The sequence below is a fragment of the Symsagittifera roscoffensis genome, chromosome 3 (assembly GCF_963678635.1).
Source record: "Symsagittifera roscoffensis chromosome 3, txSymRosc1.1, whole genome shotgun sequence".
In the NCBI taxonomy this organism is placed as follows: domain Eukaryota; kingdom Metazoa; phylum Xenacoelomorpha; order Acoela; family Convolutidae; genus Symsagittifera; species Symsagittifera roscoffensis.
The window spans coordinates 47,528,096-47,555,316 of NC_087064.1; the positions used below are offsets into that span (position 1 = coordinate 47,528,096).

At 36.5% G+C, this 27,221-nt stretch overlaps 1 protein-coding gene across 6 annotated transcripts in view; it reads left to right on the forward strand.

Moving 5' to 3' along the window:
• The window catches only part of LOC134842907 (transient receptor potential cation channel subfamily M member-like 2), a 53,654-nt gene that overhangs the window by 25,705 nt on the left and 728 nt on the right, over positions 1-27,221 (forward strand). For all 6 annotated transcript variants that reach the window (XM_063859431.1, XM_063859429.1, XM_063859430.1 and 3 more), the window contains 6 exons: positions 3,597-5,174; positions 6,305-6,468; positions 6,776-7,294; positions 20,555-20,859; positions 22,186-22,281; positions 26,738-27,073. In XM_063859431.1, coding sequence (XP_063715501.1) covers positions 3,597-5,174; positions 6,305-6,468; positions 6,776-7,294; positions 20,555-20,859; positions 22,186-22,281; positions 26,738-27,073 — 2,998 coding nt within the window. The remainder of the gene's footprint in view (positions 1-3,596; positions 5,175-6,304; positions 6,469-6,775; positions 7,295-20,554; positions 20,860-22,185; positions 22,282-26,737; positions 27,074-27,221) is intronic.

Consider the following 27,221-nt stretch of genomic DNA (forward strand, 5'->3'; position numbering starts at 1 on the left):
GATATGTGTATTTTGTTAGATCGATAACTTGTTTTGTTAAATGGAGGACTACTGTTTACTGTGGAATTAATATCAGGCTCACGTAGTTTACATTCGGTGATTGACTTTACTACTTTTGCGCTTTCCCGGTCATTACACTCAGCTATTCGTTTTAGTGGCTTCTGATTGGTCAACCGACGGTCACGCGTTTTGACGCCCTCTTCCGGTGGAATGTTAACTTTATCGTTTCCAACTTGAATATCTTTAGCTGAAACAATTGATTCCTTTGATGCTTTGATGATCCCTTTATTGGTATCAATATATCCGAGTGAATTGGTAATTGATTTCAATTTTGCCACTGTGAAAGTGTTATCATAAAGACTAACTTTCGTGGCTTCCCCCACCGGATGCCTTGAAAGGTAATCCGCCAGGCCAATTTTAGCCCCAGGCATGTGTTCAATGACAAAATCAAAGGGGATAATTCTATCAATCCAGCGAGTTAATCGACTGAACATAGTCTTGTTTTTCTTATTGTTCCCATTCAATAAAGATAGCAAAGCCTTATGATCTGTCACCACAGTAAATTTCCGCCCGAAAATATAATTTCTGAAGTATTCGGAGCCCCAAACTACGGCCAGCATTTCTAGCTCATTCGTCGAATATTTCTTTTCGGCCGCATTTAAAAACCGGGACGCAAATGATATTGGTCGCCAACCCTCGGTGCCTAGTTGTTCGAGTACCGCCCCCAAACCGTTATGGCTTGCGTCGCACACGATACGTATATCCTTATGTACGTCGAAATGCTTAAGTTCGACAATGTTCGCGACTTGTTTCTTAATCGATTCGAACGCTGTTTGGCAGTCAATTGTCCAGAGGAATTCGTTCTTCTTACTTAGAAGTGGACGTAGAGGCGCCGAAGTTTCCGCTAACGCCGGTAAGTATTTGTGAAGACTATGGATTGACCCCATGAACGATTTCAACTGAGAGAGCGTTTTCGGGGCGGTTAATTTGTCAATTGGATCTGTTTTCCGCACCATTGGTGTAATCCCTGATTTCGTAATCCGGTGGCCTAACCACTCGCAAGTATTTTTCGCAAATTGACATTTTTCTAGCTTCAAAGCCATATTTTCTTTATCGAGTTTCGTTAAAATCTTCTCCACTAAAGCGATATGTTCGATCTTGGTACCTTTCGAAATTACTAATATATCATCAATGAAAGCATGCGCGCACGGAAATTCAGCCAGAATGGCATCCATGACCCGTTGAAATTCCGCCGGCATGGTTGTCAATCCGTAGAATCCTGTTTTGAATCGATATGTACCGGTAGAACGGCCTCCCACCAATGAAAAATTGCAATGTTTACTAGTGTTTTCATTTAAAGGAAGTTGACCGTATGCGTACGTGAGGTCCATCGTTGTAAAAAAAACATCCCCCTGTTTGCGTTCGCTGATAGTTTGCCCTACGATGTCCATTAGTTCTTCAATATTGGGCATTTGGTATTTATTCTTATGCACTTGTTTGTTTAGTTCTCTAGATTCCAGTGCAAGTTTTACAGAACCGTCCTTTTTCACGGTGATGACAATAGGTGAAACAAAATATTTGTCTGAACATTCTTCCAACTTTTGGATATGACCCTGTCCCAACAGTTTTTCAATCTCCTTATCGACTTTTTCCTGTAATGTTATAGGTACTCGCCTACCTTTTTGTTGAATTGGAGTTAGGTTTTTGAAGAAATCTGCCTGCACCTTATAATTTCGAATGCGCCCTACCCTGTGAAAAAGATGTTGAAATTGCTTACAGAAATGTGTCTGCCACTCATCCAGGTCATTGTCCATCGCCACAGTTCCTTCCGTGGTATGTATGCTTTTCACCCCTTCTGTCGATGGTGCTTGTACCAGCATCAGTCCTAGTGAGGGCATTAAATCCCTGCCAATAATAGACGGTCGGCACCCTCCGATGACGTTGATATCCGACGAACAAGTCCATCCATTGGAATGAAGCGTGACTTGCATCTTTCCCAGAAATTTTAACGGATTGTTTCCGTAATCGCGGAATTGGTCGTCTTGTGGATTCAGCGGTTTCAATTGTACGTTGACTGTCCCCAGGGTACGTTTTAGTTCCCCAATAGTGAAGATGGATATTGGCGAACCACTGTCAATCCAGGCTTGAGTTGCTTTGCCGTTGATTCTTAAGGCTAGTTTGGCCCCCGCGACTTTTAATTCCGTTTCCTCCTTCCGCCGAATTGACATAACCACATACTCCGTCGAACTATCCGAATCCCATCCATGTGCCGGTGTCTTTGAATCAGTCACCCATCCGACAGAACTTCCGTAATTGGATGCACTCTCCTCCGGATAATCTTGGGTAGTCCCGCCATTGGTGTCATCCTCATTTATCATGCCTACGCGACCCCTATTCGCCGATCGACGTCCTCTACAAGTTCGCTCATAGTGTCCCATTTTCTTGCAAAAATTGCAGGTTACATTTCTTGCTGGGCACTTTGGAATGGGTCCGGGGTAAAACCACTCTGGTCGCAATTGTAGCACTTGCGATCTGCTGCTCCTCCGCGGCCCCTTGTGCCGCCCCTGCCAAATCCACGTCCGCCTCTTTGGAATGGACGACGGTACCCTCCTCTAATTGCGCTTATAGGCTCCGCTTTAATTTGTAGTGAACCCGCTGGTGCCGCATAAGTCCCCCACCGGATACTTTATACGACTTTGCGTATTTGTCCCCCCGTTCATATGACAAAGCAATCCGGTAGACCTCATCTGGTGTCTTAGTTGAACGGCATAGCTCCGTTTGGGCTTCCTTGTTGGACATATTTACTATGAATACATCACGTAACACCCGTCGTTCCAATGTTCCCAATGAGCATCTAGCGGCTAGTCCACTCAAAACGGAGTGAAATTCTTCTAGCGTTTCCCCGTCACGTTGTTTCCGAGATAGTAGCTGATACGTCTCGAATGTTTCGTTTCTTTCCTTGCGGAAAACACTCTCAAATTCATCCAAAACCCGTGGATATCGGGTAGTCGCCAGGTCCAGATGGGGCTTCCGGTTATGTAATTCGTCCTGTCCACGTTCCCCCAAACACAAATAGAGGTTAGAAATTAGTGTCTGCTCTGCTTCCACTCGATTTTTCCCATTCACCTCCTCTGGCAGACCAGTAATTTGCGCCTCAGTGAGCGTATTAGCAAAATAAAATGCCGTCGGATTGAATGAATGTTTTGCTATTACACCCCAGGTGAATCGTGTAATCCAATGCTCCCACAACATTGGTGCTTCCGTACATTTACTCGGCCAAAATGCCGTAATTCCCAGTGGATTTTTCCCTGATCCCGCGCTTTGTCCTGCTTGCTGCGCCATGTGAAAAATGCAGGTTCAATATCTTTAATTCACTGAACTAAGATTGACTCGTTTATTCTTTAACGGTTAACAACAATGAATCCAAACATCGCAGACTAAACTTAAGGTTGGCAGGTATTAATTAATTAGTAGCCGCACCAGACACATAGCTAACCAATGGCGCCAACACGTAATATATGATTAGATACTATATATGACAGGCCAAACGGTTAAGTAAAACACGCAGTACCTATTAATTAAGCAGCTCTTTTTAGGAGTCGACGGTCTCATTGCTGAAGTTCTTCAAGACGCTCAATATTTGGAATGGATCGGACAACAGGAGCCAAAATTGCATCTTATTGGAATGGTCAACTGGAACCTCATCCGACATGGGGATGAAGTCCAGTTCTGGACTGGTGCACCTCGGAAGGAAAACTCAGAGACTGAAGACGCATTCCATTACAACGTGAACAGCGGCCTTGACGAATCTGCTACCCTAAACAAACTTTTTTCCCATTTTGTTTTCTTCGACTCTCATTCGCCGACGAAAGATGCCGAGATGCGGTCGGCTCTCGAGTGTTTCCTTTCGTCGAACCGAGATCCAGTCGTGGAAACGGCGACACCGGAATCGGGCGAAGAGCCGAACATAACTGCCTCGACAACAGCAGCTAACACAATTCCGACTGTGTTAATAGTAATGGGCGGAGAGCTCCCTATTTTTGAGCAAGTTGCGAAAAGTTTGGTCAACCACATTGCGGTTGTTATATGCGAGGGAGTAGGGGGAGCAAGTGAAATAATCGCCAAGGCTCTCAGACTTGTTCGAAAATCCAGGAACCCTTTGACTATTAACCAAGAAACAAACATACAAATACTGATCAACAATCTGGCTAAAAAATTGGGGGTTGAACTCGATGAAGTCCATAAGACTGAACTACAGTTCATTAAAATTATTCTAGAATATTCCCGATATGTCATCATTTACAGGATCGACAGGCCAAATAACCATATGGACGAGTGCATTCTGAAGGCGCTGATTAGATCTGTGTCTGATTTAGGATGCGACGCGTTGCAACTGGCTATGAATTTGCACCAATGTGACGACGTCGTGCAAAGCATAGTCGAAGCGGAGTCGGATATTAATGAGCGAAAAAATATTGGCGCGACTTGTTTTCGAGCCTTAATTGAAGGACAGCTTCCTTTCGTGAAGCTCTTCCTGGAAGTCGGCTTTGAAATGAAACGCTTTCTCACGCCAAACCGGCTCTCATTGCTATACCAAGATACGATCGAAAAAAGTACGCCGTTATTGAAACTGTTAACCAGAACAGTTGGACCAAAAGACAGTTACTCGTTGAGTGACGTTTACTTCATGGTGTACTACTACACCCTAGCGTTTCCAGAGAACCGATTGGTTGACCTTCCGGAATCTGGAGGCCAAAAGGGGTTCGAGGACCCGTTCCGGGAACTTTGCTTCTGGTCTCTATTCTCCCTCAAACCTGAACTGGCACATTTCTTCTGGAGCAAAGCCAAAGACCCGCTTATAATCGCACTCATGTGTGCTAAGCTGTGGCAGGAAATGTACAACTGTCTCACAATTGGAGAGATGGAGTTGAAAGAAGAGGTAGAACCCCTGGTGGAACAGTACCGCAATCTGGCTCTGAGCTGTCTCGAGGAGTACCAGGGTACCAATGGAGATCTGAGTGCATTTCTGCTGACATACAAGAACCCGAAGTTTGGGTCAATTGACTTGATAGACGTGGCTGGGTTCACAGACAACAAAGACTTCATAGCTACCACTGAATCTCAGATTTGCATTGAGCACAAGTGGAAGAAAGGCATGCGCTGCTCCTTTAAAGGTAAACTTGAATGGGCGTCTGTTTTTGTGTTTAGTAGAATTGAGAAAAATAAATGTATCAAAGTTCATAATGAATTACAAGAAGTTTTTTTTGTAAAAAAAAACTTGACAACAATTACCCCTCCCAAAATGTAAGCAACGTGAAAAGTTGTCCTGTACTTAGTAATTAGTTTTACTCTGTAGCTGTTGAATGGGCCGGTGGCAACCACAATTCGGTACTCAAGTTTCTTATGTGTCTGAAGATGCTTTGGTGACCTCTGACATAAAAACAACAGTTGGCATCCTTTTAATTAACTTGAACCTTCTGCTTGATTTTTGTCCGTGCAATTAGGCACCACAACAACTGAACAGGTAACATTAGGAAACCAGAAATGACTGGGAATTAGTTTCAAAAATAACAACTAGTAAATGTTGATAGCTGTGATTTTTTGGAACAAATATGAAATGAATAGGCTTAGATCGGTGAAAAATTACCGAAGATTTTTAAAGCAAGAGCATACAGAAAGTTTTCAGCTCTCAGAAAAAAAATGAAAAATCAAACTTCAGATAAATTCGTTCAAGTTTTTTTAGCAATGCGTTTTTTGATAATGCGTTCTCCCTATCGGCTCTTTGCCGTCTATTATTTGGGGTTTCTTCTGGGTTTCTCTCCTACCTTGATGCTCTTGAGTCAGTCCTCATTTTCCTCATTTTGGCTTTGCTATGTTTTGATGAAACTAGTATCCTAACTTGGAGCACCATTGGTGTCGCAGTTTCACCGATGGTCTTAGTTACCAGTCCAAACTCCTTTTCCCGTTGAATGGCTCGCGATAAGTTAAATCGAGAAAAATCATTGCTATCACCTGTTCCCAGTTGTCGTGTTGGAGTGCAAATATACATCTGCGCTGAAAAAAGTATGCAAAATGTTAGATTTTGGAGCTCTCTGGCAAAAAATGAGCTTTTTTCAATTATTTTTGTTGAATGGCAAAACATCGTTCTATTTATAATTCTATTCAGCAACAGCAGCTGTACTTTTGCCATCTCTCTCGAGTTGTTCTTACGCCAATTTAGTTGTATCAGTAAATTGCAATAACAGCGCTATTGTTTTGCCTTTTTTTATCTCTGTGTTCGGTTATCTTTATCAAAGTTTTTTAGGGATCATCTTCTCGGTGTTTTTCCCCTGCTCTATTCCCTCCATCTACAGCGAGAAAGTGGTGACTGACTTTGACGTGGACTCCAACGATAACGGACTCAGTCTGGAGGAGGAGATACTCCTGCTGGAACAGCAGAACCAACAAATGAACAACCTCATGAATCAGGCACGACTCACAACTCTTAATGATTGACTACATCAGTTTAAAGCGGAACCGCTTTTTTACGCCATTTTGAGCAAACTGGATTTTCATGGACATAATTACAAATAGAAAAGCTTGAAAGCTAAATAGCTTAAGTATTCGTTTATTTTGCTGCTCAATTTTACTTCTTAGATAATGAATAATTCGGTCCTTGTCAAAAATGGGTTTCTCAACGAAAAATATTTAAAGGTGTTTAATTTCCACTACTATATGAGTCGCAGCTAATAAACAAGTTCTGATTACTGTTAAAATATTATGAAAATGATTCTAGGCGCGACTCCAGAGCATAGCCGAGTGTAACTCTGAACAACATCACGAGTTGTACACGCCAACCACAAAAGTTGCGGGCGACGAAATGGGTGCAAAGTCTAGCGGAGCTCAGAGGAAAGATTCGAACTCGTTTATTTCCTCGGAAGAAGACCACACAGCAAACATTCCGCCACCCCCTCCCCCCTACGTTGCGGTCATCGACCCGAGTCAAACGGGGGGCAACTCACACAAAGCGACGATTCAATCAAAAATAGACGATATGCAGATCGAGCAATTAGACGACAACACTGGCGTATTGCTGAAACAAACCACTTACTCTCAGTTTTACAATGCACCCGCAACCAAATTTTTCCTTCACATTTCCATGTATTTTATCTTCCTAGTGATATACACGTATTTCTACTGCTACGAGAACTCGCCCGGCCTCATGAACAAATGGAAGATCACGATTTTCGTCTACATGGTCTCTTATGTAATTGAGATCGCGTGGCATTTCTGCCAAGGCAGCATTGGACTCAAGGTTAGAAAAGCTTATTTTGTACACTAGTTCTTAGAATTAAGAGGCTCCAGCTATTTTACTAGGCTCAAAGCGACTGCCTTAGATATTATTTTGCGACTGGTAATTTCGAACGAGGTGCCTTAGGTTGTTTCTATAATCAGTACCCTTGTTATAACATCCCAGTACCCTTGTTAATTCGTAAAATGATTTTTTTGGATAATTTATCAGTAGGAAATATTAAGATGGATAAGTTGTCGATTGAATCATTTATTTGCACCTGCGAGCTAGCGTTGTAGTGTTATATTACGAAGCAATGTTTTTTCTAACCCAACTCGCAAGTAAAAAAGCTCAATTGGTGGCAATTTTGCAGCTCAGACTTCGAGACAAGAAATTAGCGCATGCTTCTATGTTTGTTAACAACTTTTGTGAGAGTTTTTCGGAGGGTTTCGTGCTCTAAATTTTCATGGATTTCTGTATTGATTGGGATTGAAACCTAATTTCTCGTTCTAAGACACTAGGATGTTGCCACTATATCGTCGTTTTAGAATTTTTGTGTTAAAATTTAATATTCCGTAATTGGCTTAAATTTAATTTGTGTTAAATTTAATATTCCGCAATTGGCTTGGGTAGGCGAATTTAATTTACTTGCACTATCTACGCAGCTGTTAATTTCTGACGCGTTATCTTTTATATTAAATGAAAGTCGGCATGCTCTATGAACGCAATGTTCAACTGAACAAATGCTTAAGAATTACTAGGAGACTAGGAGACAATGTTCAAGGGCCATCGAGCGAACCGATTTGGTCTATGAAGTAACTTGAAATAATTCAGAGTTTCATAGCATTAAAAGCTTGCTTAGAAAATCTGAATTTTTTCGCGAATCGATTTGGTCCACGAAATAGCTTGAATTATTTCAATGTTTCATAGCTTTAAACCTTGCATAGAAAAACTTAAGCTTTTTGCGAACCGATTTGGTCTAGGAAAAACATGCAACAATTACGAAGTTATAGCTCGGTTTGCTTGCCTAGAAAAACTTAAGATTTTCGCAAACCGAGTCAGTCTGTGATTTAACCAGGAACTTTTTCAAAGTATCGTAGTTTACTAAGTTTCGAACATATTCAAAGTTTCGAATAACTTGCTTGAACAAATTTTTCGTGAACCGATTTGATTCATTAAATATCTTGAATTATGTCTCATCGCTTGAATTGCTTGCCTTGGAAAACTTTTCGGTCTAAACAATAGCTTGAATTTTTTCGAAGTTCCTTGCTTCATTAGCTCGTGCAAGCAAAATAATTAAAAAACCAAGAAAAAACCTGGAAATCGCTTGAACGGTTTCAACAGTAAAACTGTTTGCCATCCGGTTTACTTTTTGAACTAACTTGAATTATTGAAAGTTCCATAGTTTAAACAGCTTGCTTAGGAAAAAGTTTATTTTTTCGCGATTTTTTTCAGTCTATGAAATAACTGGAAATAATTCAAAGTGTCATAGCGCAATAGTTTGCTTATTTATTTCTTATACATTTCTTGAACCAAATCAGTCTATGCAATTACTTGGAAATATTTAAAAGTTGGAAATGTTTTAAATAGCTGGCATAGAAAAACTAGAACTTTTTGCGAACCAGTTCGCTCTGTGAAGTAACTTGAAATATTGCATTACAAAGCTTGAATAGTTCACTAAGAAAAACATATTTTTTTTGCCAAGTTATTCGCTCTATCTAATAACGTGAATTTTTTCAAAGTTTCTTTGATTTAAAAGCTTGCCTAGAAAAACTTCATTTTTTTGCGAATTGATTCGCTTTATGAAACAACTTCAATCTTTCAAAAATTTCAATCTTTAATCGCTTGAATAGCTTCCATCATTTACCGTTTTTGCCTGTTTAGAGCAGCTTTTCGCCGTTTTCTCGCTCGTGTTTGCGAAGTTTACCTTCGCGTCTGTGATAGGTAGTTAATTTGAATTGCTACGATCTTTATTCCGATTCTATATCTTCTTAGGTTAAAATTATAATGAGTTGGGGTTTTAACGCAGAGCGTTTTTGACATTCGATTTTGTTTAGTAGACTTAAGTAACTGTCATTTTAGGAACAAGAACACGAAGACGAAATAAAAAGAGACAAGCGTCACGGTTTCCTATTTGCAAAATAAAACAGTTAGGCGTCAAGTATACTCAATAAAGATTCAAAGTTTTGGTTTTAACCATTTGAGTATCAAATTTATTGCTAAGCTAGAGAGGATAAAAGACCTGAAGGGTGACCATTGCGAGTCACTTGCCGTAAAACATTTACAAATAATTGCGTTTTTTCTTGTATTAATACTTTAATACAACACTATAAAAACCTTTTTTTAGTTTTCAAACGTGAAGGACTGCATGAAAAGGAGCTCCTCTTACTGTAATTGCACCGCCGGATTTTCTCTTCTGTTAATTCGAAAAACGTTGCTATACTTTCGTTTGTTAGGTTTTCAATAATTAGATTTGTTCAAGCTGAGTTTCTTTACCTTTTTATGTTCGTGAGATACTTAAATGTTTTCGAGTTTTTGACTTTTGAAAAGGTTGCTTCTAGTCTAGTTCTGCTTTTTACCGTATATATTTTTGATATTTTGAATGTGTATGTGTTTGCAGGTGAAATGAAACTCAGCTTTGCTTCTGTGTGATTCCAACTGCATTTTTTTCTACTAGTCATTACTTGAATCTCAAATTCAAATACATGCAATTTAAAATCCCAAGAATTTTTACAGGAAAGTTGTGCTTAAACCAGTTCAATCGCGAGTTAAAGGGGATTTCGTACCTCTGACTACCCATAAAGACTCTTTCTTTGGCATTAGTTTACAATATTCAGTTTGGTTGACTAACCCTTAAGTTTTTATGAAGCGCATTTTTTTCAAAACTTCATCGTAGATAAAACATCAACGGAAAAATATGAACTCGAATTTAAAAAGATACTTTTTCTGCGACCTTTTTTCGTGAAGAACTTTTGTCAAAAGCATAGAAATTTCTTCTTTTTTTCGAACATTTTAACATTTATACAAAAATTTTTCAGAACGCTGAAGGGCAATCTTGGTTCATAATATGCAAAAATTGTTTTCAATTTTACTTTGAGACGTTATTGACTCCAGTATAATGTCAGAACACAAAGAAATTACGCAATATTGGTTTGCAAACAAAAAAGAACAGGCTTTGAAACAGTACTGCGAAAACAAAATTCAACTCGCCGAATTTAAGGAAAACGACAACTCACAAGGTTCGAAAAATAATTTTAAACTTCAAAATTTTGGTTTAAGCTCCCCTATGGGAGCGCTATTCGCATTTCGCCGCTATGCGGCGATATGCGGCTCTAAATTTTCTCTGAAGTCCTACCCTTTGTTGGCAAGCTCGCAACACATTGTAGCGACTACGGCGGTGAGTATGTTACAAGTTGTATGTTTTTCCGAGTTGTCTTACACTATGAAACTCACAATTTTCGGCGAAATTGCCAATTTTTGCTAAAGTTGACAGATGAAAATGTTCAAGTGGTGATGTTAATGATTTGAGAATGGAAAAGATTCGGGAGGTTTTTTATTGGTGTTTTAGGCCAGGACACACTGTTCTATTCTACTGCGACCTGAACACCAAATATATTTGTCAAATTATCCAATTTAACCGAAAATTGTAGAGACAATTAATCATAAAAGCTTCAATGTTAACTCACTAGGCTTTTCTGGGTTATTTTACGCCTGGTTTTGGCATTAACCGCGTTGTATATGGCGTTTGATCTTGAAAGTTGATTCTAAGAAAGGCAACCAAAATCATAAAACTGGAAGCCAGTTTCGAAGTTGTCCTCACTTTATCCTAATTAGATGAAAAGTTGTTCATGCCAACAAAAGTGCACGTGGCCAAACTACAAGCATGCAGTATCATTGTTTTATTGCTCGTCAAATAAGTCGAACTAATAAACATTCTAGTGTTCGGACAGTTTTTCTCGTTCAACCAACCCTGTATGCAACCATTTTTCTCCCGGCTCTCTCAAAATTGCCTCTATAACTCTAAAACACTACAATATTTCTCTTCGAGCACTTTGAACTTTAAATAGGCAAGAGGGAAATGCTTTAATAAGTCTAGATAGTCCGCTTAGGCCAATGGGCCGTGTCTTTCTCGCAAGTTTCGAGATAAGGTCTGAACTTTAAACCAGACTAGACGTAGTTCCAATTACAGTTTGTCTAGATCCTTCATTTGTTTCTTACTCTGCTTCCGGGTGTCGAGCACGGCTTGTTTCTGTTGCACTTCTCTTAGCAACGGGTAATGTGTTATTTCGGATTAGCCCCATGTACGTTTTGGACAGTTTGACCCGTTTGTGGATCCCTCGTTATGTTTATTTTGATTTAGCAACCGCACCAGAAGGGATTGTTATAATGTTTAGAGGAATTCGAAACACTTTGAACAATTTTATACTATAATTGCAACATGGAAATGATTAGTTCATGCGGAAGTATTTAAAGGCGTTTTAAGAGGCCTGGATGGAACTTCTGCCAAATTTTACTTTTCATCTCCAAACAATTTTTCTATCGCGTCTGCTGATCAAAAAAAGTTTTTCAGTTTTTGCTAAGCTGTATATCAATGCTCGAGATGCAAAAAATTGAAACTGATGCTAATTGCGACTATATAAGAACTAAATGTTTTGGATTTTAATTGCATTTTTTGTAATATACGGTGCTGATTCAATTTATCCGGACAAAACGCTATAAACTTGAATTTAAAACACCTTTTTCTGAAACTGGGTTGATTTAAGTTAAACAATTATGAACAAAACATGCTTCGAGTTTTAGCAGAATTATTTAAGCGAGTAATTTTGCGAAATGCGGGTCCAAAGTTTAACGCAAAAACGGATCTTTTTGTTTTTTTTAGTTAACCAAAAATTACGCCAAAAATTACTGAGAAGAATTATATCAAGTGAGCCTCTTATGTAGTGCAACAAAATTTGGGAAGAGTATGATCTCCAAAATATTGTAAAATTTAAATTGTTTTTGGTTATTAGACAGAAAATGTCATTTTTACAAAATAAAACACCCATTTTTTCAGTTGGGCTACATAAGAGACTCGTTCTGATTTAATTTTTTCAGTAATTGACTCGGTAGTTTCGGCGTAATTTTTTCGGGCCGAAAGTTGTCTTAACACATTCCATCATAGTAAGGTTTGTCTCCGTCATTTTTCGTCTAAAATCAAGCCAAAAGCTTGTTTTACATTTCATTTTTTGATACACAATATTGAATGACTCAAGTTTGGAAATCAGTTTCGAAATCAAATGACGCAAGTTAATTTTCAAATTGAAGAGTGTTTAGAGGTTCCGTTCAGATATACTCTCTGACTATTTAAGATAACGCATAGGAACAGATTTAAATGAAAATTAATTCAGTTTTGTCGTAAATTTTGCAAATATCACAGATTATTCCGACCACAGTTATCTTGCTATTGCTTTTCAACTTTTTAAACTTAATAAAAAAATTAAAAATTTAAACTTAAGAATAGAAATGAAAAGGCTTCTGTCGGAATCAATTTTCCACTCTCTCAAATCGATGTCTAAATAGCAAAACAAGACACTGAGACGATTCAAGTATTTGATCCCTGATATGATTCATACTTTAAGTGATCTTTAACCGGACTTGAGTTAACTTATTTAGGTCGTGACGGTTTTTTTGTCGTTTTTTTCTCAGGAAAACTTTTAGAAATGTCGAAGCTCGAACTTGACTTTTCACGGTTTGATTTTTGGTTTGTATTTATTTTCAATTAATGGCATCAGCTAAAAGGGCATATTTTGCAGAAAATATTCGTAAATAATCTGTCGTTTTTTTTCAGTTCTCGATTTCTTTGATACTTTTCTAGCTGTCTGTTGGCTATCCGTTATCAGGTTTCCGTTTGGATCCTTTAGAAGAAAGTAAGGAATTTTTCTGTCAGCTATGATTTGTTTTTCAGATATGCTTTGATCTAACCTTCAGACTCGATTAAATTTTGTAAGGTTTCCGTTTGGATCCTTTAGAAGAAAGTAACGAATTTTTCTGTCAGCTATGATTTGTTTTTCAGATAAGCTTTGATCTAAAATTCAGACTCGATTAATTTTTGTAAGGTTATTAGTGAATATTGAATATTGCCTAAAAATCTGCCCACGTACGCTCCTTGATTATGAAATTACTTTACTCGCAGAACCGGATAATTATTCAATTTGAATCGTTTTTATTTTTTTGAGCAAACAATTTGAACATAACCTAGCGTTACTGAACCCATATTGGGACATAAGAAATTAGACAAGCAACTTAGATGTAACCAGAACAAAAAATTTTAAAAATACAATTATGGGAAATTAGACGTAATTGTGTTGTTTTTGTGCCTAAAAATTGTTTACTGACTAACATCAATTTTTCATGTAAGCATTCTTTAATGCAAATCAATTTTTCACATGAGGCAATTGCCTAATTTAGGCTTTTCAAAATTGTTTTATAATATTTGGATTAATGTTTTATAAATATTCATTATTACACTAGCCAGCAGCTAGTGTATTAGTCAGAACCTTTTTTCTAACCTAACTTACATATAAAAGTGTTCATTATTTGGTGGCAAAGTGATCATTATTTGACGGCGCTTTTGCTATAATCACGATCTGTGGCATTTGAAATTTCATAGCATCTGTTCTGTGCTTTATTTGTGGCTAGTGTTTGTGATCAATTCAGCTTTCGTGGCTCAGTGCTTAGTGCGTGCGATTCAAAGTCTCTCGGATATCGAATCTGGGATGTAACCGAATTTTTACTAATTTGAGGCGCGCGATTCAAAATCGGTCGGAGGTCGAATCTGGGATGCCGAATTTTTACTAATTTGAGGCTTGTTTCTACTTCTTATTGCTTTTTATAGAGCTGTTTTTGTTGTGTTCTCGCTAGTGTTTGCAAAACGAAGCTTCACCGCTGTGTAAATATTTTGATATTCAATGGGAATATATACTCTCTATGGTTAATTTTTATTTTAAGCCTTTAGGTTTGTTAGTTCTTCGCTTTTCGTCCAAAATTCTAGTTTCAGGAACTTTGCGAAAGAATTTCACGTCTATTTTTTTATTGAAACCTCAATGCTTAAAATAAAATTCACCATAGAGAGTATATATTCCCATTAAATATCAAAATATTTACACAGCGGCGAAGCTTCATTTTGCAAACACTAGAGCGAACACAACAAAAACAGCTCTATAAAAAGCAATAAGAAGTAGAAACAAGCCTCAAATTAGTAAAAATTTGGTTACATCCCAGATTCGATCTCTGACTGATCGCGCCACAGAGGTTTTGAATCGCACGCACTAAGCCATGAGCCACGGAAGCTGAATTGATCACAAATACTAGCCACGAAGAAGCACAGAACAGTTGTTATGAAATTTCAAATGCTCGGAGCGTGATTATAGCAAATGTGCCGTCAAATAATAATCACTTTGCCACCAAATAGGCTTGAAATTTTTTCGGAAAGTTCCTGTAACTCACTTATATCGTTTGCAGTTACTAAATGCACGTTATTTCAGCCAACCCCAATAGATATAAATTGTGGAGCCGGTGTTAAAAATTGAAATCATGTCTTTTTTTGTAAATTTTATCGTTTTATTTACAAAGGAAGTTATAGTTTTAATTTGGACTTTTTATTGAAATTAAGCAAGCTATATCAGTTGTACATGACCTCGAAAGCTTGTGTGTTTGTGTAGCGAGAAGAATTTTGAAAAAAAACCTAATTAAGCCAAATGAATTGCCGCTCGGAACATCTAGACTTTTGTCGTGGTATGATCAGTCCTTTTTTTTCGTTTTCTGTTTTTTTTAAAGAAAATTTCACCTTGAGTTCACAGTTTTTTGTAATCATGAGATGAGAGTTATCGATTCTTGTCCTTTTCACGCACATCTTAGAAACGTCGTATAAGATTCATTGTGATATCATATCGGAATATTTGTGGGCATGATGAAGGCTAATTTTTAAACTGTTGAATATTTTCTTTCATTTAATTTCACCCGTCATTGATTATGGAAAAATTGAAATTTAGTTAAGGAATTTTTTTTTATATTTATATATGTTTGATTGTTAGCCATTTTAGTGAATAAATAAATGGAACTAAAGCTTTTTAAAAGAAATATAAAATGAATAAAGACATAGTATATTCTAATCTACAAGCTTAGCCCTCTCTATTTTTTTTACAATCAATAAGAAAGTTTTGCTTTATTTGTTTGGTGAAACATAATGTGTTTGACGATTTTTCTGTAATCAAAACAGTTTTGATTCCACATCGATTGGAATGAAACAGGATGTTCCGTGTACATAGGACTTTCGTGAAATAGAAATTTTATTTGATTGGATCAACGAAGCGAAATTACATAATTTTTGTTCTAATCACCCCCAAGTTTGGGAAAGAACTGTCTCATCATGTTGTTTTTTCTTGCAATAGTATGCAACTCAAAGATCATTTTTAGAGCATCGTATGTGGTATTATAATAACGCTCTTACATTTGCTATTCGAGTTCCAAAAAGATGCTTCGGAAAAATTCTCAGTGTCGAGAAAAAATGGATTGTTTTATAATCGCTGGAGTCTACTTGCCCTGAATGTTCTGGTTTTCCTTCAATGTCTATGCAGAAGTGTTCAATATAAAGTTTTTATTTTTTAACACGAAAATTAATATTTTTTCCAAAACATTCCTCCACGCCATATTTAAAGTACAAAAATATATATATTTTTATCAAATTGCAACATATTAATTAGAACAACTGGCATGCATCAATTCGATTTAGATTGATTTCTGAGACGGAGTAAATTGTGTTGATAACAAGAATTATAATGCTGATTAGTTTTCCCAAATTGGCCAACCTGGTAATTTTCAAACCCTCACAACTTTGCGAAAAACTATCACTCGTAAAATATCGTTTTACATTTTCGCTCAGTACGTAAACATTTTTCAGATCATATAAAAAACCCTGCTATAATGGCTGGTGAAAAAATTTTTCTGGAGAAAAAAACCACCCCAAGCAAAAACATTCCGGTCACTTTCTTCGAAAGTCGGAACAATAAGAAATGTTGTTTCTGGTGGTCCATTTTTACAGCAATTTGAGTCTTCTCATTGTATAATTATCTTTTTCTGCTCAAACTAGTTAGCGACTGAAGTATTATTTGATCAGTGGTTTTGCAAAGTTACTCAGCATCTGATCTAGCTATATACGTTCTATTCAGCGCACTTTTTGCTACCTACTATCCAAAAAAAATATGCTTTAAATTATCTTGAGAAAAATAGCCATGGATTAGTAGTTGAGGAACGTAACTCTGTATCCGGATGTTCGTGTCCGAGTCCCGTATTGTCATGTTTTTTTCTTTTGTTGATTTTAGTGTTATAGTTTTATTTTTATTTTAGAGCTTCTTTTTGCCTATTTCTCGCTTTTATGTTTTTGATCACTTTGTTCAGAGACTTTTGCGTTACTTGCACAGCAGCATGCTGCTCTTGTTTGATTGTTTGATCATTGCTGGCAGTTGTTATATTAAGTGAAGATTTCGTTTGGAAACATTTGAGAAACACTCCTAAAAAGCATCTTATCCATTAGAAATTGTATGTATTTGTGCTATTAACGCGAGTAGAACTATTGCATTGATAAATAAACATTGGCGAAAATATTGAAATAGGGTTCTTTGAACCGGGTATAGTCATCAATCATGTTGGTTGTTATTAGAATTGTTTTGGTCGTGTGTTTTCTTTTTTTTTGTGTATGTCTTTTGCACGTTGGAAGTTCTAAAAAAACTTTCAAACTTTCTCTTTGTAGATCGAGTCCAGTGAATGTTTAGTTGTTAAATGCATCTCGTATTTTAACACATATGCTCTGAACGTAGTAGATTCTTACTGTGGAAAGGGCAAAAATAAAACTGGTTCAACTTCAATATCAAAACTAGTTCAATTCCAACCGAAACTCAATTACAATTTCTATTACAATTTCTATTACAAATTCTACTACAAAACTTGGAATAATGATAACGTGATGCTACGAAGCCAGAGATGTTTGCAGTTACCCTGCTCATTCAGGAAATATAATCGATCTCAATTTAGTCGGTTCCAAATGAAAGTGAAAATGTATTTTCAGCCATTAAGAAAATAATGTTGACTGTTTTTCAAGTTCTTCATGAGTGTAGAAAATACAATTGAGAAAATTCTGTGAAAGCATCCTTTTTGTTCCGACTTTCGATAAAAGCTGGAATTAACCCTTTTTAGTTAATCGTTTTTAACAGATTTTTTTAAACAGAGGTGAAGTTGAGCTTCGTGCCACCTACCTCAAAATACAAAAAAAGCCAGGTAGCTAGCCGAAAGAAAATAGGGCGAAAGCCACTGAGTCGAAAAACAATTTAAAAAAAAATTTAAAATGAAAACAATGATGCCTGGTTGCTGTGCAAATAGGACAGAATGTATCGGTTGTGTGATAAAAAAAGATCTGAAGAAAACGTAGAAATTAGGAATATTCGACAGTCACAGAAAAATAGGCAAATTGGGCAACCGTTTTAGGTCGGAAAACGACAAGAAAAAGTTTTTTCAACTTTGCAGAAAATTTGCAAACATATCGCTAAAAAAACTTCAAAAATTAACATTTCTGGAGCTAAACTAAATTTTATTGGCCTATCCTTCTAAAAAAAAGCCTGCTCGCTTGCTTTGTTTGCTCGAAAATGACTAAAATTCAAACCGGTTTTCTCGACACGGGGATGTCGGTTAGCCCTGAAAGGGCTTTATAATTATATATTACTCCAACCATATATAATATCATTCAGCGCAATCCGATGATTTTATGACTTTTGTGTTACCTGATCTCGCATGTTAAAAAATTTATAATAAACTACAAGGGTAGCCGGTTGCTGTGCAAGTAGTACACAAATTGCCGACCAAATTTTCAGAAGAAAAAGTTGCCTTCAAGTTGATGGTTTTTTTTGTACGACGTGTGATGATACAACTATACGAACGCGTAGAAATTTAGTTAATTAGGCATAAACGACTCTTATTGTCTTGAAAAAATTAAATTACACAGAGGCGAAGCTGAGCTTCGCACCACTTGCGATACAAAACAAGAAAGCCGCCAACATCTATTAAGCTCAAAAAAGAAAATAAGAAAAAAATAATTAAAAAAAAATTTATGACAATCAGAAGTTTTTGAGCCCCCTCGCCACCAAACAACATACACCAACACACAATTTTTTTTGCTCGTCAATGGACGCAATATGAGGCCGATAAGTTGATATTAGATTGGCCGAAACCTATCAAGCCTAAAGAAAAGAGAAAAAAAGCGATAAAAAATCGTTGTCATGAAAAGTTTGAATTATATTTCTATTAAGATGTTTAGCGTTTTGAGCAATTCAGAGGTATGTATAAAAAATGTTTCCCTTAAAACGACTCGAAATTAGGTCACTAAGTTGATAATTATAGGTCGAAATTTTTTGTGCAGAAAAAAGTTTTTAATCGAAAAAAACCAAAAAAAGAAGTATGTACGATGTCAAGATTAAAATAATTCAAAAAAAATCAAATAAGCGATTTTGTTGGGTGGCAAAAATAAAGCGGAAACTAGGCCTACGTAAAGTAAACCGAAAGCGACGGTGTCGAAAATTCAAAAAATCCCAAGAAGTTTTTTTTTTAAAAATTCGAACTGCGAATTTTTCAGAAAAACTAACGAGGATGCGCAGTGAGAGTAATAGTCCAATGAGCGCGAATATACGCACATACGGCATGCATGTCGTGTAATGCATGAAGGCTGAAATCTGTGGATAAAGTTGCATACGGGAAAAAAGTTTAGTTCACGATTGCAATACTCTTGCTATCGCAAGGGAAAAAGGAAAAAATTTTTCAATTTTTTTGATTTTTTTTTCAATTTTCTGCACTAAGTATTTTAATTAAGTTCGGAAGTGTTTTTTACAATTTTCTGCTCTAAAAATTTTAATTAAGTTTTAACGTATTTTTTGCCTGAGGAGAGCTAAATTGAACTTTCAAAACTAGTATTCTTTGTTATAAAGTCAAGTTTTTTTAAGCCTAAATAGCTAATTTTCATATATAACAAACCTTACTCGATCGCTTTACTTGCTCAAAAATGGGCGAAAATCAAAAATTTTAAACCCAACACTAAGAATTTTTTTGGCATTTTTAATTGTCGTTCGCATCGCGACTAAAAGGTCTTCAATTTTATATATCACTCGACATTGTCCAATGATTATTTGTGGTACCTGATTTTGCAAGGAAAACAAAAAAATGAAAAAGAGAAAAATTAAAACACACCCGAATACAAAGTTCCTCCCCATTTTCAATGGTCGGAACAAAAATACTCCCGAATACAAAATTCTTTCCCATTTTCAATGATCGGAACAAAAAAAAGGGCGAATGATTTTTTATCTTCGCCTCGCATGCCAATTTAAGGAGACGATGCCAAAATCCTTAATTGCCGATGTTGAAAAAAAATTTAAATAAAATTTATTCAGTGGTAAGTAATCAGACCAGTGGATAGACAACTGTTGAACCAGAAATTTTTGCGCTATGAAAATTTTTGCAATTCGCCAGCTTTAATCCCCCACAAGGAAGCGCACATAAATAAGCTATCATGTGATCCTTCGGATGGCGAGTTATGAGCAAATAAGATATAGCATAAGCCGAAATTATTTAAGTCCATGATACTTGAGCGGATAAAATGTAAAATTTTAAAAAAAAATCAAGAAAGACATAATTCAGTGACAGTTAAAAATTGGCAGATAAGATCAAAAAAATTTTGTTGACTAGACATTCCATAAGGGCATATTTTGTTGCAGCTGGCCCTAATGATTAAAGTGATTTTGTTAAAACTCTATTTTTTATTTCATTACGCTTGCTAATCGCAAGCTTAAAAACATCTGAAAGGTATTGATATCCTGATATTTTACCTGCGATTGTTTTATGAGCGTTTTTAAGGAACTATCTATGGTTTTAAAAGCGTAGGCGCGAATCATCACGCACTGAAAATCATTTGATAATGATTTGAGGTCAAGCTAATGGGTCATATTAAGTTCCTCTTCGACTCAAATTTACAGCACTTACTCTTATAATTTGGCTGTTGGGAAGGATAAGCAAATAAAGTACAAAATTTATGGCCAAAATATATCCGAGAGCGTTTGGCATATTCAGGGCTTTATTGCCCTGATATACGAGCGGTCTTCATAATAAATGATGACTTGAACTTAATAATATTTTGCACCAGTATGTAGATGAAAATGAAAATCCGGCTTTCCTACGATTCGAAACTGAGACTTGTGTCGTGTTAACTAGGTGAAGCTGGTGATCTGGTGCAGTAGTGAGTGGAATCTTCTCGATGTGACCTACCTCAGTATGGGTATCGTGGCGTTCTTCTGCTCTGTGACTGAGGGATGGCCCATGACCATAGCCAGAGCGCTTTATGGTGTCACTTCGATTCTTATGTGGATCAGACTGCTCCGGTTTTATCTGGCTAGCGAGAAGCTCGGAAGCATGTGGATCATGATAAGAAGGATGCTGTGGGAGACGATGATCTTCATGACTCACATGGGCATTATGATCATAGCTTCGGGCATTTCACTGTACTGTATCAATAACAAGTTAGTTGTCTATACTAATCAGAGTTGTCTTTTTTTACTATTTTGCAACCGAACCTCGGTAATTTTAATCAAAATTGAATAATATAGAGGATGAGTTTTTCTCGCTTTGTATTGGAGGGTTGAGAAATTTAGGTCGATCTCTTGGATTAGATTGATCATATTTGCAACTGAGTTATGTAACATTCGCCGAGTATGTTCGCCTCAGTTTTTGTCAAAAAATTCTTTGAGAATGATGATTACATGATTGTAGGCTATTCATGAGAGACACTGACCTTGAAGACTAGTTTCAGTCACAACCAAAGCGGTGATGCGAACAACCCTGGCTTGAATTCTTCTGTCTATTTTAACGCAGCATTCGCTTTTGCGTGATTCATATCCTCTTTTGACGCCAAAAAGTTTCAAGAGTCGAGGAGAGAACTTATTCAGAAGTTACAATCTTTTTGTCAGCACCTCCAAAACGAGACTAAAAACGGTATCGATGGCATGTTTCTCAGAAAGTTTGTGTGATCCATTAATTTGGTGCTCATAGTTAAATATCTTTTAAAGTTTTAAGGAGATATCGCACTAAGTTTTTGAGAAGATATTGAAAATACCCCTTTACTAAAATCCGAGATCTGCCCTGGTTTCGTTATTCTTTATCTTCAATTTGTATCTGAAGGAGCATTTGTTCTCTTTTTGAGGTCGGTTAGACATGGTTGGGATGTTGAACAAGTTGACAGACGTCACTTCAAGGAATTGACGTCACTTCAGAATGGGAGGTAGTCAATGAGCGTCCCATAGGAATAAAAACCACTTTTTGGACCTAGTATCACTTAATAGTAACTTCACAACACCAGTGATTAGCAACTTCAGAAATGAGGTCTTATACCGTCCCAACAAATCCCTGATGATTACAGACTTCAGGATATTTGTTATCTTCCTAAATTGATCATTTCCTCTGATATATTGCCAGACTTGGCCAGGAAGTTAGATACGTCATTAAATCGTTTTCTTTCTTCAGAAATAACTAAATTAGTGCATTTTTTGTTGGAAACAAATCAAAATAAACGAGTCCATAAAAGTAAGAATACTCATAAGGAAAACTTCATTCTTCTGTGTGAACATGATTTTTTTATTTTCACACATACTATAGGTAACTTTACATTAATTATGAAAAATCAAATCAGGAAGGTTCCCATTTATAAACTAAGATATTAGTTAAAGAAGGTTTTCTTTTAATAATTTTACAAGAGTGTCGAAAATCAGTTTGCGTGACGTAATTTGGCGCTGACGTGATGTGAGGTATGGCTAAAATCACATAATCAATGTGTTCTCCTTTGTGTTTAGAGACCCCGAGGACTTCTTCCACATGGACACGAGTGACCCCAGTCTGAGCGAGGAGGAGGTCAACCGCATAAACGTCTGCCAGTCAAAGTACAGACAGTGAGTACTTATTAAATGTTATTCTTACTGCTCTCAGTTTCCTTTAATTGTTCATGGGAGTGCTTGATTCCTAATAATAATGACCTAATAACAATTGGTCTTCGAAAAGACAAAAATTGCAAAAAGGTTTACTTTTTGCTGAAACATCTGGATAAGAAGTCAATTCCATTTAGTAGATACAAAAAATGAATATCTTTATCACAATGTCAATGTTTTACTTCTACATGTTATACCTATTTCGCATTGTATCCATGTGCGTATCTTGCAACGTAGCTGTCAGTTTGTAGTGTTTCGAATTTACCGACCACCACACCCTCACCCCATCTATAATTTAGGCACCGCCTTTTTATCGTTTCACAGTTAGGATCCTAACTATACACCCCCAATAATAAAACACCAGAGAGTAATGCTCACAGATTTTTCCAGGTTAAGCATACGAGCTGATCTTTTCATTACTTAGAATCACTGGTGGTCCGCTTTTTTTTTCGATAAATGAATCCTATTTTTTTTGTTGCTGTAATTTTGTCTTTTTCTCGACTTATGTTTTTATTTTTATGTTGTATCCCAAGTAGTTCAAAGCTTCGTTTCGCCTCTGTGTAAAATTTTATTTTATTGGGTTAGTTATAAAGAAACAGTTTCGTTCAGGAACGAATATTGAAATTCAAAGTGCTATATCAAGAATAAATTATAAAAACGTAGCGATTTCTGGTTCTCATATGTAACTTGTATACGGCGGCCTGTTGGCTATGTTTTTAATTTTCGGTCAAAGTTGCGCTTATTTTATAGTTATAGCAATTTTTTTTTCATTGACTGATTTTCTTCGCTTGTTGTTATGATTTTCGAAAACACGGAATACTTATGCTTTGTGTGTTTTTTATTCAGTCAATGTTTGGCGATCGAAATAATAGTTTTACCGTAAAATTTTTATACCCCAAAAAATTTTAAAATATATTTTACCTCCGATCATTTTTTGCGAGGTTGTAGGAGCTTAAAAATTGCCAATTTGGCCATGCTCTGGACTAATTAATGCGCGCTTTGAAAATTTTATTCATAATTATGAAAGCGTAACGCGAATTATTTATGCGTGGTGAATAGTCCCACACAACAAAAAAAGTTCCAAATTAAATTGAGGCTAGCTAAATGGTCGTATTATTATCGTGCGATTCATTTTTTTACACTTAATTTTTGGTATTGCCAAAATTTTATAGTTTTTCGTTATTTTCTTTATCCCAAAACTATTCGGGGGCAGTCGGAACATTCATGGCTGTGCCCTGATATGCGACCAATCTTGTTTTACACAAGCCAAGCTTGCAGATCTTGTGCTTTTTCACGAGCACGCTTTGATCAAGCAAAGAAGCATAGCTTTGTGCAAAGTTGTCTCTATGCTGCGTTGGTTAAACAGTATGAGCTACATCCGTTAAGTTCAATTGCATTCATCATTACCCGGTACTTACTACCAAGGCATGCTTTTAAATTTAGATATATTAGTAGCAAAGCTTCAGTTAGAAAATTATTCTCGTTCCGGAGGCTCTTGATGCAATTTTAATAGGTAAACTCTACAGTTGCTAGTAGATTTTACCGTCTCAGACTTTTCAAGACAAGCCGTTGTAATTTTGAAATTTCAGAGCTCATTTTGCCGTTGTTCGCGGAGTACAGCTTCCTCTATGATCAAGGCAGCGTTTGATTGCTTGCACAAAAATTATCTGCGGTTTTTTTGATATGGTTATTTCCGTAAAAACGTTTTTGCCCGGATAATTTTTTTCAATACAAATTTGCTTTTTTTTCTGCTGAGCTCGTGCCCATGATGTTAAAATTTTTAGTTTTCTTGGTTGCCTTTTAGTTTCCTTTAGCGGTAAAAATTATGTTTAGCGTATTGTATTTTTTCACTGATTGATTCGTCAATTTTTTTTACACCTTTTAGACATATGTTTCGGTTTTGATTTCTTTTGTTGTTTTTATAGATGATATTTATTTGACGTGCTTGCGAATGTAGTACGCTGGAGCGCAACGGAGCTTCAAATTAATTGAGATAGTACAAAAAATTATGGCAGCTAGCCGAAATAAAATAAGCCGAAAGCCACTGAATACAAAATAAACAAGACTGCTCGTATCAGGGCGAAGCCCTGAAAGTTCAGACTGCCTTTTACCGTTTATGGAGCAGTAATAACATAAACAACATTAAAAAATTAAATGAAATAAAATAAATGAAAAAGTTTTTTTTTTCTAAAATTTGAAAATTTTTCGATGAAAATCATCCCCCGCACGCCATATAAAGTACAAAACAATAGATTTCGCTCCTTGTAACAAATCAATTATGGCAAATAGGCTTCTTTCAACCAATGTGGAACGATTTCTAAGACGGATTAAATCTCCGCTTACGCGTTAATGGCGCGAATTATATCGCGCGTTAATTGTCCCAAGTTGGTCAAAATGGCCAAAATGGCAATCTTTGAACCCTAATAACTTTACGATAAATGATCACAGGTGAAATATCTTTTCAAATTTAGGCTCAGGACAACAATAGCTTTCGAATGATATAAAAAAATTCCATCAAAAATGGCTAGTTAAAAAGTCGAAATTTGTCTGAAGAAAAAAAAACCCACCCCGAGCACAAATATTCCGTTACTTTCGTATCGAAAGTCGGAACAATAACAAAATCAACCAAAAGTTATATACATTTGTCTCGAGTGAAATTCAATTTGAGGAAAACATGCAGAGAAAAAAAAGCTAGCTTTACATCATTATTCAGTTTATATTTATCAAACAGTAAAATAACAGACAATAGTTCAAGTCGAAAACGCCCTTCAAGTAGAAAAAATCTGGTCTAAAAAGTTTCGAACTCTAAAAATTTTTAAAGCTCCCATTTTTTTCGCTCCATTTAAAATTAGGGTCCCATAAGAACATTGTTTTGTGCTCAAAATTTGTCCTCACTTTTTATTAAGCAAGAAGTTTCCAATGCGCAAAAAATAAAGTTCCTGCCCGCACTCGAGCGCCATTAATGGCAATCTTTGAACCCTAATAACTTTACGAAAAATGATCACAGGTGAAATATCTTTTCAAATTTAGGCTCAGGACAACAATAGCTTTCGAATGATATAAAAAAATTCCATCAAAAATGGCTAGTTAAAAAGTCTAAATTTGTCTGAAGAAAAAAAAACCCACCCCGAGCACAAATATTCCGTTACTTTCGTATCGAAAGTCGGAACAATAACAAAATCAACCAAAAGTTATATACATTTGTCTCGAGTGAAATTCAATTTGAGGAAAACATGCAGAGAAAAAAAAAGCTAGCTTTACATCATTATTCAGTTTATATTTATCAAACAGTAAAATAACAGACAATAGTTCAAGTCGAAAACGCCCTTCAAGTAGAAAAAATCTGGTCTAAAAAGTTTCGAACTCTAAAAATTTTTAAAGCTCCCATTTTTTTCGCTCCATTTAAAATTAGGGTCCCATAAGAACATTGTTTTGTGCTCAAAATTTGTCCTCACTTTTTATTAAGCAAGAAGTTTCCAATGCGCAAAAAATAAAGTTCCTGCCCGCACTCGAGCGCCTGGCACTCGAGTTTCCAATGCGCAAAAAATAAAGTTCCTGCCCGCACTCGAGCGCCATTAAAATGATTCAATATTTTTGATTTGGCTTTTTTTCTGTTTACTTTGAATTCTAGAAGAATTTTGACCAAATTTATAGGCAGTGTTTTGTATGATAAATCTGTTTATCCTGGAAATAGCTATTTGTCTTTGCCAAGTTTTGTCATTAATTTTTCCTTTTTTCAATTACGGACTTACCAGTTCCTGATAGTTTTTTTGCTACACTTCTGTTATTGTACCGACTTTCAAAGAACGCATGAAATATTTGTGCTTGGTGTGGTTTTTTCGGCACACCAGTCACCTTGAATTTTTTTTATAGCATTTGAATCGTATAGACGCTCTGAGCTCAAATTTTTTAAAAATTATGTTTAATTTTTTTTTGTTAAATCGATTATGGCGGTTCAAACATTGCCAATTTGGCTAACTTGTATGAAAATTTTTTTTTATATGTTTTTTTTTTCCCAATTTTTATCAGAGGTCTTCAAAATGATGCTTAATCCTTGGACTGCAAGGGCGGCCTAAACCTTCGGGGATTTGCCCTGATACGAGTTTTGTTGTTCCGACTTTCGAAGAGAGGCTGAAACACGGTTTTTTTCTTCAGACAAATTTCGACTTTTAACTGGGGATTTGAATGGAGTTTTTTATACTATCTGGAAGGTATTGACGTCCTGAGCCATTTTTGACTCGATTTGATGTTTGAATTTTTGCGTGTAGTATGTTTACTTGCATGAAAAAACATCCTTTAATGGAAATATCCCCAAGTAAAACCACTTAATTTGAGTCCCGCTTCTATTGTTTTTTTCTTATTTAACATTCTTAAATATGACTCCAGGTAAAGATTCATCTATTTGGTATCTTATTTACAGACTGATGTTGTACCGTGAGGCGGAGTGGCTGTTCCTGCAACCGTACTTCATGTTCAACGGAGAACTATTCCTCATCCCCCTCAAGTGTGGAGAACATGGCACCATAGCGTGGATCATGGCCGCCCTGTTCCTGCTGCTAGGCAACGCCCTTATGCTCAACCTGTTGGTGGCTATCTATGCGGCCATCTTCAACGACGTGCAGAAGAACTCGGAGAGGGAGTGGAAGATGGAGATGTACTGGCTGCTGAAGGACTTCGAGGCCAAGACTATTTTGCCACCTCCACTGTCTCTAGTCGAAACTGTGATCCAGATTGTTCGCATACTGTACTCCAGGAGGTAAAAAATCAAACGAGACTAAAATAAAACAACGTTATGCAAATGAAGTTTGAAAAAAAAATTGCCAAAATCACTCAAAATTTATAGTTTGATCAAAAACATTTTCGGAATATCTGTTGTAAAAGACTGCTACATATTTATTCCTCCG